The sequence below is a fragment of the Rana temporaria genome, chromosome 3 (genome assembly GCF_905171775.1).
Source record: "Rana temporaria chromosome 3, aRanTem1.1, whole genome shotgun sequence".
Taxonomy (NCBI): domain Eukaryota; kingdom Metazoa; phylum Chordata; class Amphibia; order Anura; family Ranidae; genus Rana; species Rana temporaria.
The window spans coordinates 92397321-92415673 of NC_053491.1; the positions used below are offsets into that span (position 1 = coordinate 92397321).

Below are 18353 nucleotides of genomic sequence, written 5' to 3' on the forward strand. Positions count from 1 at the left end.
CCTAAACCGTGCAGGTTTAGGAGATATCCTGGGTAGCCACAGGTAAGTCTCATTATAGGCTTACCTGTAGCATAAAGTGGTTGTAAAGGGTTTACAACCACTTTTAAAGGCAGGCGTCCCAATACTTTTGATAATATAGTGTAGTTCGATAAATAGGCGACACCTATGGATACAATGATGCCATTATCGCATGCGCGTTCAACAGATCATAAGAAATTTGACCTTTTTTCCCTAAACGATTTTCTAACCGTGTATGGCCAGCTTTACTCTAAAATAAAATAAAATAAAATAAAATAAAAAAAGCTAAGTTAAAGTTAAAAAAAAGTTGTGATCACAATCGGGAAAGCACAGGATACTCCTGGAGGATGAATAGGATAAGCAGACTTGGCACACTACATACATACATCCTCATTGGTTATGATGACACTGTACATGTATGGAGAGATTGTAACTATAATACATAACACAGAACTGTGTGGTCGCCGTTATATGTAGAACTAAGACACCTTTGCTTTGTACTGGGGCGCTCCCCCCACTCTACGATGGAGCAGTCTGCGACAGCCAGCGGCCACAGTGCCCGGGATGGTCCATAACGGAAAAGTGTGGGGGGAGGTGGTGATGATCAGGGCGGGCACAGAGGGGTGTTCTCCGGAGTTGGGCTAGACTTTACACGTGGCCGCCTGTTAAATGCCACGCCCGGTGACTGGAGAGCTCAGAGCGCTGAGAGAACGGAGGAGATCCCACTACATCCAACCTAGTGCAGAACAGGACCAGGTAATACTCCTATTACTACTACCAATACCCACACTGATCACTGGCACCAGATCATACTACTACCCACACTACTTACTGATCACTGGGACCAGATCATACTAGTACTCACTCAGCACAGTACCGGGTAATACTCCTATTACTACTACCCACACTACTTACTGATCACTGGCACCAGATCATACTACTCACTCAGCACAGTACCGGGTAATACTCCTATTACTACTACCCATACCCACACTGATCACTGGGACCAGATCATACTACTTGCTCAGCACAGTACCAGGTAATACTACTACCCATATCCACACTGATCACTGGCACCAGATCATACTACTACCCACACTACTTACTGATCACTGGGACCAGATCATACTAGTACTCACTCAGCACAGTACCGGGTAATACTCCTATTACTACTACCCATACCCACACTGATCACTGGGACCAGATCATACTACTTGCTCAGCACAGTACCAGGTAATACTACTACCCATATCCACACTGATCACTGGCACCAGATCATACTACTACCCACACTACTTACTGATCACTGGGACCAGATCATACTAGTACTCACTCAGCACAGTACCGGGTAATACTCCTATTACTACTACCCATACCCACACTGATCACTGGGACCAGATCATACTACTCACTCAGCACAGTACCAGGTAATACTTCTACCCACACTACTCATTCAGATCATACTACTCACAGAGCACAGTACCAGGTAATAATACTAACCATACCCACTGATCTATGGGACCAGCTAATACTACCCATAATACACTACTCACTGGGACCAGCTAATACTACTCCCTGTGTAGGGACAACCTGTCCTGGGGGGCTGTCTGTCTCACTTTCTGTATTTAGGTTATTATATATTTATTATGTGTATATTCATTGATGGATGTTGGACTCTTCCTCCTTATCCTTACCAGTTGCATCCTATGTAGCCGGGTGACCCCCATCACCTCCTATTTGGGGTGCTGATTGCAGTTGGACAAGTGGTCCTGTGTGATGGGGAGGGGGGGGGGGGGGCGGGGGCGAGGAAGAAGAGTGACTTGTGAATCAGCAAATGTCTTCATCTAGTAGAAAGGATTGCTGCATTCACTCGCCCCACCCTAATGTGTCCATTCATTTCTGTCTTCATTCATCAATGTCACATCCGGGGCTCCAGGACTGTATAGTCAGCAGAGTCCTGTCCCAAAATGTGAGGAGAGAAGTTCAACATAATTGGGACTTTTATCAAATGCGAGAATACAGAATGAATGAGCTGATTCTGTACATTTGTGGAAAACAACATTGATTTATTTTATTACAAATATGTATATAGCACCAACAATGTATAGATGGCATCCAATCACATCAGTACTAGGTGTGTCCGTATCTAATAAACACAGATGGTCCCGTCTATCCTGCACACTCCCCAGGGATGGGTCATTCATTCTCATACTGGAAGTTGTGCTCCCTCTGGATACTGTCACATTAAAAACAAAGTATCACTGACCGCATGTGCGATGTACATTTATGTGGGACTCTGCATGATCCTTTATCCGCTATAATGAGTCCTCCATTAATTTTCCTACTTCATAAGATAATTGCACTTTGATCTGGCATCGTGAGGGCATCAGGCTGCAGTGCCTCTGCAAAAAAAAAAATTGGTGCCATCGCTACATATGCTTTTTTTTTATTATTATTTATATTATTGCTATTATTATACAAGATTTATACTATATACAAGTAGTTTACACTATAGAAGTATATTTTTTTATAAATATTTATGTAAGACACAGATGTGATGTGACAAACATGATGATTACATGTATGTCCGTACAGAGATATGACCCGTGCATGTGAAGAATGTTGCCTTGTTCAATAAATAACTCTATAATATATCACTATTCATATGGCTTCTTGTACATGAAGTGGACACACCTTTTTGTCCATTCTAAGATCCAAGTGAAGTGGGGGGGATGAAAAGTACAGAAATAATATATTGGGAAAAGAAAGCTGCAGCAAAAATTATTATAAGTAAAGGGAGGGGTAGTAGAAGTGGGGGGGTTGCGGAAGATAAGGAGTTAATGGAGGGCAATAGGATTGGGGAAGGGTTCAATGGAGGGGTGGGGAAGGAAGGTCAATGGAGGGGAGTAGATGTGGGCGGTACAGAAGGGTCAATGGAGGGAGGTAGGGATGGGGGTCAATGGAGGGGAGTGGGGGGTAGAGAAGGGCTCAATGGAGGGGAGTAGAAGTGGGGGGTATGAAAGGGGTCAATGGAGGGGGGTGGGGATGCAAAGTACAGAAATAATATATTTGGGAAAGAAAGCTGAAGCAAAAACTATTATAAGTAAAGGATCAAGGGAGGTGTAGTAGAAGTGGGGAAGATAAGGGGTCAATGGAGGGCAATAGGAGTGGGGTTTGGGGAAGGGGTGGGGAAGGAAGGTCAATGGAGGGGAGTAGAAGTGGGCGGTACAGAAGGGTCAATGGAGGGAGGTAGGGATGGGGTCAATGGAGGGGGGTAGAGAAGGGCTCAATGGTGGGGAGTAGAAGTGGGCGGTACAGAAGGGTCAATGGAGGGAGGTAGGGATGGGGTCAATGGAGAGGGGTAGAGAAGGGCTCAATGGAGGGGAGTAGAAGTGAGCGGTACAGAAGGGTCAATGGAGGGAGGTAGGGATGGGGTCAATGGAGGGAGGTAGGGATGGGGTCAATGGAGGGGGGTAGAGAAGGGCTCAATGGAGGGGAGTAGGAATGGCAGGGTGGGGAAGAGATGGATAAAGGGCGGGGGCCTGTCATCTGAGCTATTGTTAAGGGAGTGGTATGCAGTATTCTGTCTCCATACTGAGTACCCCACAGTGTGTGCTTGAAATCAGGAGCTGTATTTTTGGGAATTACCAAATTCCATCCAATAGAAACACATCTGCATATCCTTAATACGGTATATCATTCCCCTCATCTCAAAGCTGGCCATACACCGCAAATATTTCTCTTGTATTCTTCTGTGTGTACTGTCATCCACTTCAGAGTGGATGGAGGAATCTCCCCTGCTAGCTATTGTATTCCGATAGCCACAGCTGTCTGAACACCCCTGAACACCCGAACATTGCCTGCATTTGATTGGCTGCTATAACTGTTCATCTGACAGTTTTACACCCGGCTTCTTCAATTTTCTTTTCTTGACAACTGTTGAGCCGGGTGGTGCTGACAGACCACCCACAGCTTGAAATCTGCCGGAATTCAAGCTCTGTATGGTCAGCTTATGCCCATCCATTAGAGTCTGGTCAGCATACAACACCAGCTCAGGTCCCATCATCCCAGCCACAAATGTAAGAAGTTGATATTTTACATATATTGTCCTTTTCCCGGAATGGGGGAGTGAATTGAATATCTTGCATACACTGCCAATCTTACAGAACCGCAGAGAGAAGTGGAATGAATAAGCAGGATAGGTGTGGCAGAATGAGGTACAAGCTGGCACTGTGCCTCCTGCGGGCTCGCGTCACGTTCAACCATTGAGTGGGCGGATTTAACCAGTTCCAACCCAGAAAGATGTGTTGTACAATTGATCCCTTTGGTGAAATGTATAAAACTTTCCAACTTCATGAATTACTTTACTGTTTAGTTTTCTGACATTTTATACCGAATAATAATACCGGAGGAACATTTACACAAACTAAATAAATGTGCTCGGAGTTGTGGACATCTGAAGACTTCTCCTTTTTGCTGCTTCTCTGGACCCCCCCTCCCCCCTTTTAGCAGCCCCCCAAGTGTGGGATGTGAGCTTGACATGGATGGAGAACAGCCGACTATTCTAGTCGTGTCTGCCACACCCAAGTTATGAATTGTACCTCTCTGTATGAAAGGCGGCTCACACATGCATCATTACCCGTCTCAAGTGTTAACCCTCTTGGTAACATGCCCAGGCAGGATTCCAGCCACAAAATAGGAATATTTTAGTGCAGAACTTCATGGATTTCTGGAAATATGGAGCAAATGGTTACTGTGGGAGAATGATAGTTCTGCTAGCTTTCTGGATGATTTGATTATATGCTATTCCTATTGTATGTGGAAGGCAATGTACAAGAACACAGGGAAGGGACCTCTTCTAGTGTCTCATAGACAGGCCTGGACTGGCACTAAAGCCTGACATATGTGGCGCCAGTTTCACCCCGTTACTGCCAAATCGGACAAAACTGAAGCCGTGAGGGGGTCTTGTTGGCACCAAATTGGTAGCTGGCCAGTTAGTATTAAGGTATTTAAAGGGCAACTCCACTTTTGTTGAGGGGGAAAAAAACATTCCCCCTCTGGGTGATCTATGTATATTGTAGGGATTATAACAACCTTTGTTGAAGATTCCACCCTTTTGTTATTCTGAAGAAATCCCTGTTCGTTCCTCTGTGCGGAGTGGATCTAATGGGAGTGGTTTCATAATTATCAGTCAGCAGTGCAGCTGCAGGGCATTAATGAGGGAAAATTACAACGTCTGCATCCCTTTTAGCTGTGATTGCCTATTGGGCATATCTCTCCAAAAAATTGCATTTTTGTTGCAGTGGATGCCTAAAATCTGACTTGTATTTTAGTGCAGACTTCTGGGAAAATTGGTGAGCCAATCACACACGCAGGAAATGTTTCTGGGTGGTGGTCACTACACATTCTGTGTACAAAACTACTCCAGGTAGCCATATTGCATTTCCAGAAAATTACAGCAGCTGCAAAGGTCATTTTTAATAACATTCAATTACAATATGACTTTTGTCGCAGTTGTATACACTATATTATTTTTTCTTTATTTGCTATTCCCCCCCCCATGAAAGTGGAGTTGGAGTTGCCATTTATTCTGCAGGTGCTGGGGCTGTCAGACTAAAATAGCCGACAGGTGATTTCTCCATCCACACTGTTTAGGGATCGCTTCGATTGCAGGTTAGATTCGTTCAGTCCAGGTGTATGGCTAGCCTACAGATATGGCCGTTAATCTAAGACCCCCCCCCCCACGTTGCAAGCATTACATGCTCATTAAAGCAGAATTTGACCCCCAAAGTGAGTTGGTTGTGTATAAACGCTCCCCTCTTTCGCAGGCAGAATTGCATTTTTGTTCTGAGTTAATTTTTTAGATACCCCATCCCCCCCCCCCCCCCCACCATTGTGACCTAGGCCAGAATGACATGTCCCTGGTCCTGAAGCCTCATAGGATACTTGCATCACATCTTCCAGGAGGCGACGTGATTGGGCATACAAAGCGACTGGAGGGCGAGCCCAGTGCATCATCACTCATCAGTAGCTGGCAGCCAGCCTAAGAGGACTAAGATGGTGGCACAGGACCCAGTGTATGTCACACGAACAGTGGATCAAGGGATAAGGTAAGTATTACAACTTATCCCTCTTCCCCCGAGACCTAACAAGCATTTAGCCCTGCAGTGTGGGATGTGCCCCAATGCAAGAGTGTGTGTTGTGTGTACTTTAGCCTTAGGACTTATTTGCAGTTTAAATCCCAGCGCTGTCCCTAGACAAACATGAGGCAATTTGACTTGTTTCCTAGGAAGGAAGTTCACACCACTGTGTTGGGGCGATGTGTGCTGAAAAAAGTACTACATGCACTATTGATTTTTTTCAGCACAGCGCAGAGTGTTGTGATGCAAACTCCAGCCTTTTATCACTGCTGCAGTGCATGAAACTGAATAGAAAAACACTTGTGGGATGCATCAGGATCAGAGCACCGGCAATGTTACTCCCAGTGGATACCAGTAGCCGTGCGTTGAGCTTGCTGGTGTGAATGAGCCCTAAAAATACAGACATGCTGAGCAGGAAAGCTGTGCTCATGTGTGCATGTCATGGCTTCATCTTCATCCTCTAAACCAGTGGTTCTCAACCTGGGGGTCGGGACCCCCTCGGGGGTCGAATGATGATTTGCCAGGGGTCACCGAACCTGGGCTGTTCCTGAAGCCCACACCGCTCTCCCAGCCTTTTTGCAGGCTGCCCAGCCGGGCTGTCCCTGGAGCCTGAGGCTGCCCAGCAGGACTGTCTCTGTGGCCGCCCAGCAGGGCTATCCCTGGAGCCTGTGGCCACCCACTCAGCCTCTTCTGAGCCGCCCATTCAGTTCACAGCATGGCTGGAGGGCAGAGACTAGAGGTCAGCTGATTGGTTAGGAATGTAAAGTGGGAGGGGCTGGAGGAGACCCTAGCTCCTGATTTCGGTATTGGTGTCATTGCTACGAGGCACCACAAAGTCGGAGACACAGTGAGTAACACTACCTGTGATTATAGTTGCCATTAAAAGTCCCCACTACAGTTTTTAGATCAGCAGATGACCTTGATCAAGAGCACCCAAGCTGGCTGATCGGAACTCCCCCCAGTACTGCCACTCATCCCATTCCCCCCACCAAGGAGTAAGAGAAGGAAACAGAGAATACATGTAAGGGAGAAGAAAAGAGGGGGAGGAACAAAGAAAGAGGGAGAGAAAACAAGAAAGATGGCTAGAGAGAGGGATGGGGTAAAAAAAAAAAAAATTAGGATAGAGACAGATAAAAGGGAACAAAGGGAGAACAAAGAGAGTGGTACATCCTAAAGCATACCATAAGGGGTTTTAATACGGTACAAGTGGAAGGGACTCGAGGAGCGCTAGATGTCCGTTGGTTAGGGGTGCAAATTACTTGGCTTGCCTTGGGTGCTGACAACCCATGCTACAAAAATAATTTTGCTTTTAGGGGTTCCTACAACTTGGGAAATTTTATCAAGGGGTCACATCACTAGAAAGGTTAAGAACCACTGCTCTAAACCCTATAGACCAGGACTGATTGCAGTTCAGGTCCAGCAGCAGAACACTTTACTAGAGTACAGGGAATGGCAAGGGCACATTATCTTACCCTTTCCTTATAAAGTTATATTTGGCAGAATATGTCGGCTTCATCTCATATGCTGATTGCGGTCCAGTGCACTTACCCAGCAGATTTAGAAAGAATGGGGGAGGAGGTCAGGGTGATCAGTGATTTTCTAAGGAAATCCATAATGGCTTTCCGGAATTCCTGAAGACAAATGATGATGATAATGTTGGGCCATCACATTAGTGCATAGTTCTGTAGTGCTGAATTCGCTCCACTATCTACTTTGGGGTTTCAGTTGAAGTAGTGAATGTGCAGTATGTAAAAGCGCAATGTTAATTGCTGGCCATTTATAAATGGCTGAAAAAAATAAAATAACACATTCCTTCGTATAGGGCCTCCTTGTTAGGAATTTCTCCTTATCGTCTATGTGCTGAATTGATCACTCTCTTTATGTATATCAAAGGATTGGCTATGATGGGAAAATAAGTGCAGCCAGGAGTATACGCTGGACGTGTACTGACAGATCCTTAATGAGGGAAGCGCCCTTTCTGTACATGTATGTCAATCCGTTTTGGCACTGCATCCTGAACATTCTATTGCTTTCTGAATAAATTTGAATTTCTGAAATCAGGGTTGATGCACACTCGACACACCTTAGACCCCTTTCTCCTGGCAGCAGAACAACGCTGTACGCTTGTAAACGCATTTTGCCGTGTTTAGAGGTGTCAAGCACTTGGGTATTCATTTAATTGGCCAGAATAATAATTTATTATACTCAAGCACTAAACGCGCCTAGCTTTAATGCGCATTTCTGTCACTCACCAGAATATAATGAAATGCAGGGTCCCAAATACTCTTTAAGATTTCTATGAATGAAATGTGATCTATGAATCACATTTAAGTGGATGAATGACAGGTCTGCCCCCTCCATTTATAGATTGCATTTCATTCATAGAAACTATAGTATGGCTTCTATGAATGGAGGAGGGGGGATTGAAAGAGACGGTCATAGTCAACACTCTTGGTGGGCGCCTGTCATTTCTAATAACCCTTGCTGTACCAGAAGAATACGGTAGCGCGGGGGGGGGGAAGCAGGGGTCGAGATTGCAGGGGAAAATTTCAAGTAATCCTGCAGCCAGCAGCACAAGGGACACATTCTATTGACTACACATGACTTCCCTTGTGCTGATTTTCATCACCTAGTTGTATAGAGAGTTTGTAAACTAGATTGACAACCTGTGTACAATAGTCCAACAATCCCAATGCTTGGAATCGCTTATTCTTCAATTGAAGCTCTCTACAGCCTGGTAGTTGCTATCAATGCTGGAATCATTCTCCTCGTTTTCATTTTATTGTGTCATGTATGTTCACAGTGTGCTGTCATCCAGTTTGTCGGGAAGCTGTTCCATCATGACGGGAACAATAATTCTGTGAATAGATTCCGCACTGTACCATAAAGGGATGTACTGGCCCCTCTTCCCTTATTTAGTGTTCCTATTAGGCATTGGGTGTGCCTGTTAGTACTTGACTCAGTTTAAATGATGTTGTAATTTCTGGTGATCAGCAAGCAACGTGTATAGTATTAACTCTAAACCATATGATTTAAGGATGCAGGATTAAAGTGTGATGTGTTGGGTGTGGTGGATTTGCTATTACCATAGTGGAGATGAAAAGTTTTCTGTCGTGTGTGTGTGTGTGTGTGTGTGTGTGTGTGTGTGTTTTTTTTTTTTTGTTTTTGTTTTTTATATTATTTTTTTTATTTATTATTTATAACTTTCCCCTTTTTTTTATTTTTGTTCCAGAACCCGCAGCAATGGCTACTATTCATGAAATCCTAGGAAAGCTAAAACTAGAAGGAAATGTAAGTACCATGCTGCACAGTGTATACATATTTTTATTTTAGAGCCTCTGAAAATCTGTGTACTACATTGTAATCCTTTCCAACTGATTCTTTTTCTCCACCTAATTCCCTATTACTGAACTGACCTTCTAACTCCACCTGCAGCAATCCAGCACCACCCAGCATGCTCTTGGGACTGTCAGGCCTTCCACCAACTTTGATGCTGAGAAAGATGCTGCCGCCCTGGAAACTGCCATTAAGACTAAAGGTAGGTGCCCTTTCAAAGCTGATCACACACACTGAGCAGTTAGTGACGTGTTTAGCTCCAGATAAATGCTGTGGTCTGTAAATGTGACAAAGTGAAAGAATTCCTCAGACAGCTTGGGGAATGCAAACAAAAGATAATCAGCATTGGACTTTGTATTTAATTGTAGATATTGGGCTGTGGTGTAACTTGTTGAGCTGGCCATACATGCTTAGATTTTCCTCCTTTAGCCCAGGGGCTGAACAAGAGAAAACCCGCTACATGCTACACAGCGTAGATGGGAGGAACCTCTACTGCAGTTTATTGTATTCAGACAGCCAACATGCGCGACTGACTGAAAACCCAAACAGTGATTACATCTCATAGGGTGAAGTCACAATTGACAATTTTCCACCCAGCGATAATAATGGTGTGTGTTTTTTTTTGTTTTTTTTTTTACTTTTGTTATGCTGGGTAGAGCCAACAGGGCCACCCGTGGCTGGAAGTTCTGCCAAGTCAGCAGAAATTGGATGAAATTCAAGCTATGTATTGTTAGCACGAGGATTGATATGACAATATGTGGCATGACTGCTGTGGTTTCAAGGCACATTGTCGACATTTAGAAGAAATGTGATCCATGGATAGTGATGTGGGTGACTACTATCGTTTGTTTGGCTGGGCTTCTCCTATGAATCACAGGAGTGCAGTTCGTTGTGCACTCCTGTGACCCGTTTTCAGAAGAAAGTTGGCTGCAGTCCGCTCTCTGCTGAAGTCACAGAAGTCGGCTCAGGCACCGCGTCATCACGGCAATTGAGTCATGTTCCGCCAGTTGTCTGGACTGAGAACTGGCTCAGCCTCTCAGCGAGCCACTGAGCCGGTGACTTGTCGATGAGGTTCCCCTAACAAGCTGGTTCCTGTAAGGACTGCGCAGGCGCAATCCTTGCCGACGGAAATCTCCGAACCTTGGCCGGCATCCAGGCTCATTCTTTAACATCCCTGTGGATTGGAGGATGTTAAAAAAAGAGCCAGGAGGCCAAATCGAGGACGTGAGGCCGACTGGCCACTTTCCTCAAATTCCACGTCGCCCTGGATGCCGGCCGAGGTTCGGAGATTTCCGTCGGCAAGGATTGCGCCTGCGCAGCCCTTACAGGAACCAGCTCCTTACCTGGAACCAGATCGTCAGATCACTGGCCACCCCCTCCACAGCTCAGAGCTCCAATGAGCGAGGAGGGGGCAGAGAGCTGTGACTGACGGTCTACAACTCTCTACTCGAGGAGCTCTAAAAACTAAGTGATCGGCGGGGTTTGATCGCTCGGTTCTCAGTGTAGAGACGCCGGGGGACAGATGCAGCATCGGACCGATTCTGCATCCACCCAAGTATGATTCGGGAGAAAAGTTACTTCTCTTTTAATATAGTTACTAACATTATTGCTGCTAATGATACTTACTGCAGTTGATTACTTAAAGCTCTTGACCGGTCTATTGTGCTGTGCCTGGTTTGCTCTGCACAAAGTCCAGTGGACTGTGACCTCCATTCTCTGCTTTATTGCAGCAGAAAACCTTTCAGGGCCGGCACTTTTTATCAGATGTCAGGGTTAACCTTCTTAAAGGTAGAAGTAAATACATTCCTGCTAGATGCAATACTTGTGTTGAGTATGCCCTGCCCAGTACTGGTGTCTCTCTTCTCTTGTGATTACAGAGGAGTTCTGACATGTTTATGTTGATTTCTTCAGATATTTCATAATATAACTTGCTGATCTCATTAGTGATTCTTAGGCCTCGTGCACATTGGTTTATTGTAAATTATAACAGGAGAAAATCAGCGTTAACAACACACCGAAGTTGCATTTTTTTCACACCAGTTTAGCAGCGTTTGGTGTTTGGATGTTTATTTAATTGGCCAGAATTTCTATTTATTCTTGCTATTGAAATGAATGAACGCTGAAATGCTAAACACGCCTAGTGTTGAGGCGCGTTTAGCAGCATCAAGCCTTTTTTTTTGCCAAAACACTGTTGCTACTGGATGCATTGGCAGTGTTTTTTTTTTTTGCCTGCCACTAAACGCTGCTAAAAGCCTACGTGTGCACGGACACATAGGCTACCAGGCAGGGGAACAACCACCAGACGCCAATAGGATCAGCTGTAAAAACGTCCTTTTATGCATGAGGATTTATAGTTTAGTCACTAAGAAGAATTCATTTAAAGTACAGTGGTACCTTCGATTATAAGCATAACTCGTTCCAGAAGAATACGTCAATGGAAACTCAATCAATGGATAATTTGTTCCACAGTGACTATTGTATGCAGTACCCCATTTGGCCAGAGGTAGGGGGGGGGGCGCCGGAGACACTCAGAAACCGCTCGGATGCACTCGGAGAGGCTCGGGAAAGGAGTGTTTCCGAGTGCGTCTGAGTGTTACCGGCGCCCCCAAACCTATGGCCATATGCGGTACTGCAGACCGCAGAGGCTTGAATCCTGCTTGTTTTGTGAGACAACGCTCGCAAACTGAGTTAGGATGTTCTTTTAAATAATACCTTGCATTGCGAAACACTCGTTAACCACTTTACTCGCAATACAAGGTATTACTGTAATGCTAAAGCATGTTTTTGTTTGTTTTTTTGTTGGTATTGCTGTAATACTAAGTCCCCATTCACACCTAGGCGTTTTGTCGCCTGTAGTGTGACGCCGCTGCCGCCAGAGGGCTGGAAACACATTGCCCTCTATTGAGATGGTTCACATCTCCACGCCGGACGCCTGTCGCCTGCCGGGACCTTTTTTCAGGCGGCTTTCGGCGTTCGGGGACCATCTCCATAGAGGGGCACATCCTAGGGGCACATCTAGGCGGACAATTGCGGCGTTTTGTCGCCGCAAATCGCGGTACAAAACGCTGCTATTTGCCGCCGCAATTAGCGGGACAAAACGCCGCGATTTCGTCCGCCTAGATGTGAATGGAGCCTTAAGCTTTGTTTTTTGTTGGTATTGCTGTAATACTAAAGCTTTGTTTTTGTTTTATTGTTTTTTTTTACCTGCTCTGTGCAGTGGTTTTGCACAGAGCAACTCACAGACTCACAGAGCTGTGGCTTAGCTCCACCCCCCGCCTCTCCTCATTGGCTCACTGGCTGTGATTGACAGCAGTGTGTACCAATGGGCTTCCGCTACTGTCTCAGCACAGAATGCATGAAGGTTTAAAGAAAGCTATTGGCTGAAACTGCTTTGACAGTGAAGTGTTTCTTTTCTTTGCCTCGACCCCTCCCTGTAAACCCCAAGAGTTACCTGTTGATCCTACCAACGTGTGCTGTTTTTTATTTATTTTTTAATCCATGGAGCTTCGGGCCATGAAAATCGAGGTCTTGATGGTGTAATCAATGTTCATGTAGTTTGATGGTTGGACTGTAGACATGGGTGTAGCCTCCATTGTTTTGTGCTCCATTTTCCTATCTTCCTTGTTTGTCCATTCCCCATGATTCTCTCATATTTGCTCTTGTTGGCAGCAGTCTGGTCCTCTCCTTCCTCTGCATTCCAGGTGTCCTCTATAATGGGAAATGGCCGAAATTGTTAGAGGTCCTAGGGGAGCCATATGAGAGCAATTGTGACTGAGATGTGTACACAGAGGAGCTGCTGTACCTGGGCCAGGAAAACCATAATTTGCTCCAGGAATAGAGGAAACTGCTCAGATTTCCTCTTGGCTCTGCTTTTACTTATTTATATCATAATGGAACAATCCTGAATAAATAAGCTTTATATTCTTTACCACAAGTACTGTTTGCTGTGGAAGTTCTATGAAATGCTGCTAGACTTTATTTTTCTTCTAATTGCGGCTTGACGCTTTCTGTACTGTCCTTGAGCCTAATGGATGCAGATTGAAACCTAATTAGAGAAGTCATTTCTTATCTGCTACAAGCAGGGATGTTCAGTGCTTGGAGATAATTGTATTTATTTGTTTTCTACAGAGACATGTGAGTGCAGAAAGTGCTCAGACAATGTATTATTCAGATGGCTAATAATAAAGTCCATTACTTTACAGGATATGAAGCCTGTACTTTACCCTGAGTAGTCTTCCACCAGCCTGACCTTGCGTAGTGTCAGATGCATGCATCCCATCACCAGAATGAGCGGCCTATCTCTGGGCATCACGCATTCCTTATTATTACATTTGTATTTATATTGTGTTCGTCCTTTATGCTTATGCCTAAGGCAAACACTTGGAGAAGGTTCGAACTAGAGGTCGACCGATATAGGTTTTTTTTTCTGGCCGATTCCGATATTTAGAAATCGGGGCGGCTGATATATGTTGCCGATATTTTAGGCCGATTTTATTTTATTTTTTTCCTTCATCTCATAAAATCTAGGGTGGAGAGGCAGGGAGGAGGTTATTGTTTAGGGTGGAGAGGAGGTTATTGTTTAGGGTGGGGAGGAGGTCATTGTTTAGGGTGGGGAAGAGGTTATTGTTTAGGGATGAGAGGTGGGGAGGAGGTTATTGTTTAGGGTGGAGAGGTGGGGTGCAGCCCGTCAGTGCCCACCAGTGTCCTGCCATGGCTCTGCCCACTCCCCATGATTGGTGTGCAATGCCCTGCCCCGCCCATCTCTTAAAAGCCTGTTCCCATGTATTCTACCTTTCACTGAGAGCACCGCTGCAGCCGCACTGGCAGACGCCTACTTCTGATTGCGCTGACTGTTTTTTTTTTCACAAGAACGCGCTGACTGTTTTACATAACGCAGACCCAGCTATTGGTTGACAGATGGGTGTGTGTCATGTAAAATAGACTGAGCAAGATAGAAGGCATAAGGAGTCATGGGAAATGTAGTTCCCTGTAGAAGATGCAGAAGCTTGGCACAGTGAAAGCAAATGATGTGCTAGCTCTGCAGAACTTCTCCCACTATCACTTACATTGTCAAGCAGAGAAGTTTTTTTGGGGGGGGGGGGGGGGGGAGATTAGAGATCCCAATTGAATCTATATTGTAGGAAAATCATAATTGAATTTTTTGTATTTATTACCATGTGTAACTTTGAGGTGTTTATATATATATATATATAAAGGTTTATTGCTGGCTTTAGTTGTACTTTAATGCCTTTGTAATTTTCTATATCTTTGGTTCCATGCTATTATTATTATAATAATATGCAAAAATGTATGTATGTTTCTATAAGGAGGGGTTCACATATGTGCGATTTGGATGAAGGATGACATGCGAGTGTGATCGGCTCTCAATGGAGCTGGTTCGCACATGTCCGGGGCGGCCGTTTTGCGGATTCCAAAAGTGTCCTGTGGTGTGTTTTGGGTCCAATGAAGGTGCAATTTCAGGCAAAAATCCTGACCCGATTCACACGGAACACACTAGACCCCATGCTGGGAACCGCGGCCTTACATATGTGAACCTGGCCTAAACGTTTGAGTTTTTCCATGTATGCAACAAAACAGGGAGACAGCAATTAGTCTGCATATGTAAAAGTTTGAATACAATAACCGTTGGGGGTTAGAACCCCCCCAACGGATGAGTAGATTGTCTACAAAGGCTCCATATAATATGTAATTGTGTATTCTATTATGCATTCAGTACAAGACTAATGCCATAACATTTGATTTCAGGTGTGGATGAACTAACAATCATCAGCATTCTAACAAACCGCACCAATGATCAGAGGCAGGACATCGCATTTGCCTACCAGAGGAGGACCAAGAAGGTACATCGCTCTCCATGAAATATTATAAAATATGACCTCCAAGGGCAATATTCTTCCTAATCCTCTCTCAGGATATATGAGGCTAGGTCCACATTATTGTGGTTTGTGAACATACGCAAAATCGCGCGTGTTGCCGACATACAGGCAATTACGCTGCTGTTAGACCCCTTTCACACTGACACGTTTTTCAGGCGGTTCAGCGCTAAAAATAGCGCTGCTATACCGCCTGAAAAAATCGTGCCCTGCAGGCTTCAATGTGAAAACCCGAAGGCTTTAACACTGAAGCGGTGCACTAGCAGGACCGCTCCAAAAGTCCTGCTAGCCGCATCTTTGGAGAGGTATAGGAGCGGGGTGTTTACCGCTCCTATATCGCTCCTTCCCATTGAAATCGATGGGAAACCGCGGTAATGCCGCCCGCAATGCGTCTCTACAGAGGCGCATTGCGGGCGGTATTAACCCTTTTTCGGCCGCTAGCGGGGGTTAAAACTGCACCGCTAACAACCGAATATCGGCGGTAAATAAGACGGTATATCGGCGGTAAATAAGACGGTATATCGGTGCTAAAAATCGCGCCGCTATACCGTCACCGCACCTCCACTGCCCCATGTGAAAGGGGCCTTAAGCAGATGCGTGGGAGTGCCGTTAAATCTTAATGACACCCATGCTCGCATTGACCAATGTGGCACGTTTTTACTCAATTCAAACTGTATGGTGCTGCATTTTACTGCTGCCTCCTCACACTGCAAAGGAAGCTGGATATAGTTGCATACTTGTCCCGGTTTGGTCTTTAATGTTTACATGTCGCCACTAGGCTATTTCTAATACAAGCGTGATGATACTTTACTGTAAATGAAACCATCTGCTTCCTCTCTAGGATCTCCCCTCTGCACTCAAAGGCGCTCTCTCTGGACATCTGGAGACTCTGATCCTTGGACTGATGAAGACACGGCCTCAGTATGATGCTTCAGAGCTGAAATCTGCAATGAAGGCAAGTGATCAGGGATCTTATAGAATCCTATGCCTACAATGTGACCAACCAAAATGTTGATGTCACTAGCTCCAGTTCCATTAAGTTTTTTTTTATTTTATATTTTTACCTGGTATTTGTGTAAACCCAACATGTAAAAGTAGACACTTCTGATGATTTTCCAAAGCATTATGTATGTTCCTGCATGTGTGTACAAAACCTATATGGTCTGTTTTAGAAATGGAAGGCCTTCCCTATTTTAAATGTCCAATCAACCCAAAAGTGATATTTCAGCTCCAGATCGGAATCTAAGGCCGCGTACACACGATCGGTCAAAACTGATGAAAACGGACTGAAGGACCGTTTTCATCGGTCCAAACCGATCGTGTGTGGACCCCATCGGTCAGTTATTCTTCGGTCAAAAAAATTAGAACTTGCTTTAAAATTTAACCGATGGATGCCTAACCTATAGGTCAAAACCGATCGTTAGTATGCAAAAGCATCGGTTAAAAACCCGCGCATGCTCAGAATCAAGTCGACGCATGCTTGGAAGCATTGAACTTCGTTTTTTTTCAGCACGTTGTGTTTTACGTCACCGTGTTCTGACCCGATCGTTTTTTTAACCAATGGTGTGTAGGCGCGACGGACCATCAGTCAGGTTCATCAGTTAACCGATGAGAACGGTCTCTTCGGACCGTTCTCATCGGATGGACTGATCGTGTGTACGCGGCTTAAGTCTCTCAAATAACTTTATTAACCACTTAAGACCCGGACCATTATGCAGGTAAAGGACTTGGCCAGTTTTTGCGATTCGGCACTGCGTCGATTTAACTGACAATTGCGCGGTCTTGCGATGTGGCTCCCAAACAAAATTGGCGTCCTTTTTTTCCCACAAACATTGCTTTCTTTGGTGGTATTTGATAACCTCTGCGGTTTTTAATTTTCTCTCATCACCTTCCAGGACGGCACCCGAGAGATGATGGCTCCTCCCCACAGGAAACACAATCACTTAACAATTTAAAAGTCCCCACCCTTCCCCTTGATCCTCAGTATTGATTGTGTTTCTCCGAACACATCGTCACGTTTGTTTTGTTTGAAAACCTAGAGACCGGGGAGGGTCGAAGGTACCCCTGTTGAGACAGGTCTTAGGGAGGCCGGGGAGGGCTGAACTAACCTGTAGGCCTTCGGGTCTAACTCACAGGTCGCCCCAGGCGTGCACCAGCGCTCTGAGCTGCGGGGAGGCTTGCCATCGCTAGGGTGCAGAAGAAACGCCGCCATTTGAAGAGCTCTCTCTTCCCGGGTACTGCTTCCTACTTTTGGAAACATGGCGCTCCAAGCCTCTCTGAGTGAAGGTGGGCTTTTGCCTCACAGCGCAACCCGGAAGGGACGCCGGAGAGAAGCATGGCGGTGGAAGGGTCGGCTTGCGGATAGCCCTTACAAGAGGTACCGACAGCCGGGGACCCAGCCAAACCTCCTCATGGACAGGAGGAGATGAAGGCAAATGTGACTGCAGGCAGATCCAGGTCGGGGCGCAGTGAGTACATTCCCCCTTGGAAAGGGAGGAGGAAAGGGAGTGAGAGTCCTGGTCTTCAGGGTCTGAGTCTCTGGGGCCAGCCAGCCAGCACAGGACTGGTTTTTACTTCTCACCCTTTCACCTCCCCAGTACAAACCTGCAGTCCTGGGGGAGGACAAAGTAATATTATGCATATATGTATATCTCTTGTCTTGCAAAAACCCCCCAGCGGATCCCAGGAGACCCCAAATAAACAGTCTCCTACCGCTACAGGGCATAGCTCCTCATAACTTGGCAGAGAAAGGAAAAACTTTCCATGAAGCCGCCAGGCAGTCCGTAACTTAAGGTCTGACATAGAGGAGCTTATCCCTAGAGAAGACATATCCTCCCAAGAAGGCCTCGTCCGAACGGAACCTAGTGCCCTTCCCCCGCCCTCACAGTCATTCCCTCTAGTCCAGGTAGAGGAAGCTTAAGGAGGACAGGGAGGATATGGTAAGCCAAGCTAAACAGGAGCCATT

General features: G+C 45.5%; 1 protein-coding gene across 1 annotated transcript in view; it reads left to right on the forward strand.

Annotated features, from left to right (window-relative positions):
* Positions 1 to 666: 666 nt before the first annotated feature.
* ANXA2 (annexin A2) overlaps positions 667 to 18353 on the forward strand; it is a 59393-nt gene continuing 41706 nt past the window's right edge. Inside the window, exons 1-5 of the mRNA XM_040342975.1 lie at positions 667 to 774; positions 9391 to 9449; positions 9594 to 9696; positions 15261 to 15355; positions 16230 to 16343. Of these exons, the coding sequence (XP_040198909.1) occupies positions 9402 to 9449; positions 9594 to 9696; positions 15261 to 15355; positions 16230 to 16343 (360 nt within the window). The 5' untranslated portion in view covers positions 667 to 774; positions 9391 to 9401. The remainder of the gene's footprint in view (positions 775 to 9390; positions 9450 to 9593; positions 9697 to 15260; positions 15356 to 16229; positions 16344 to 18353) is intronic.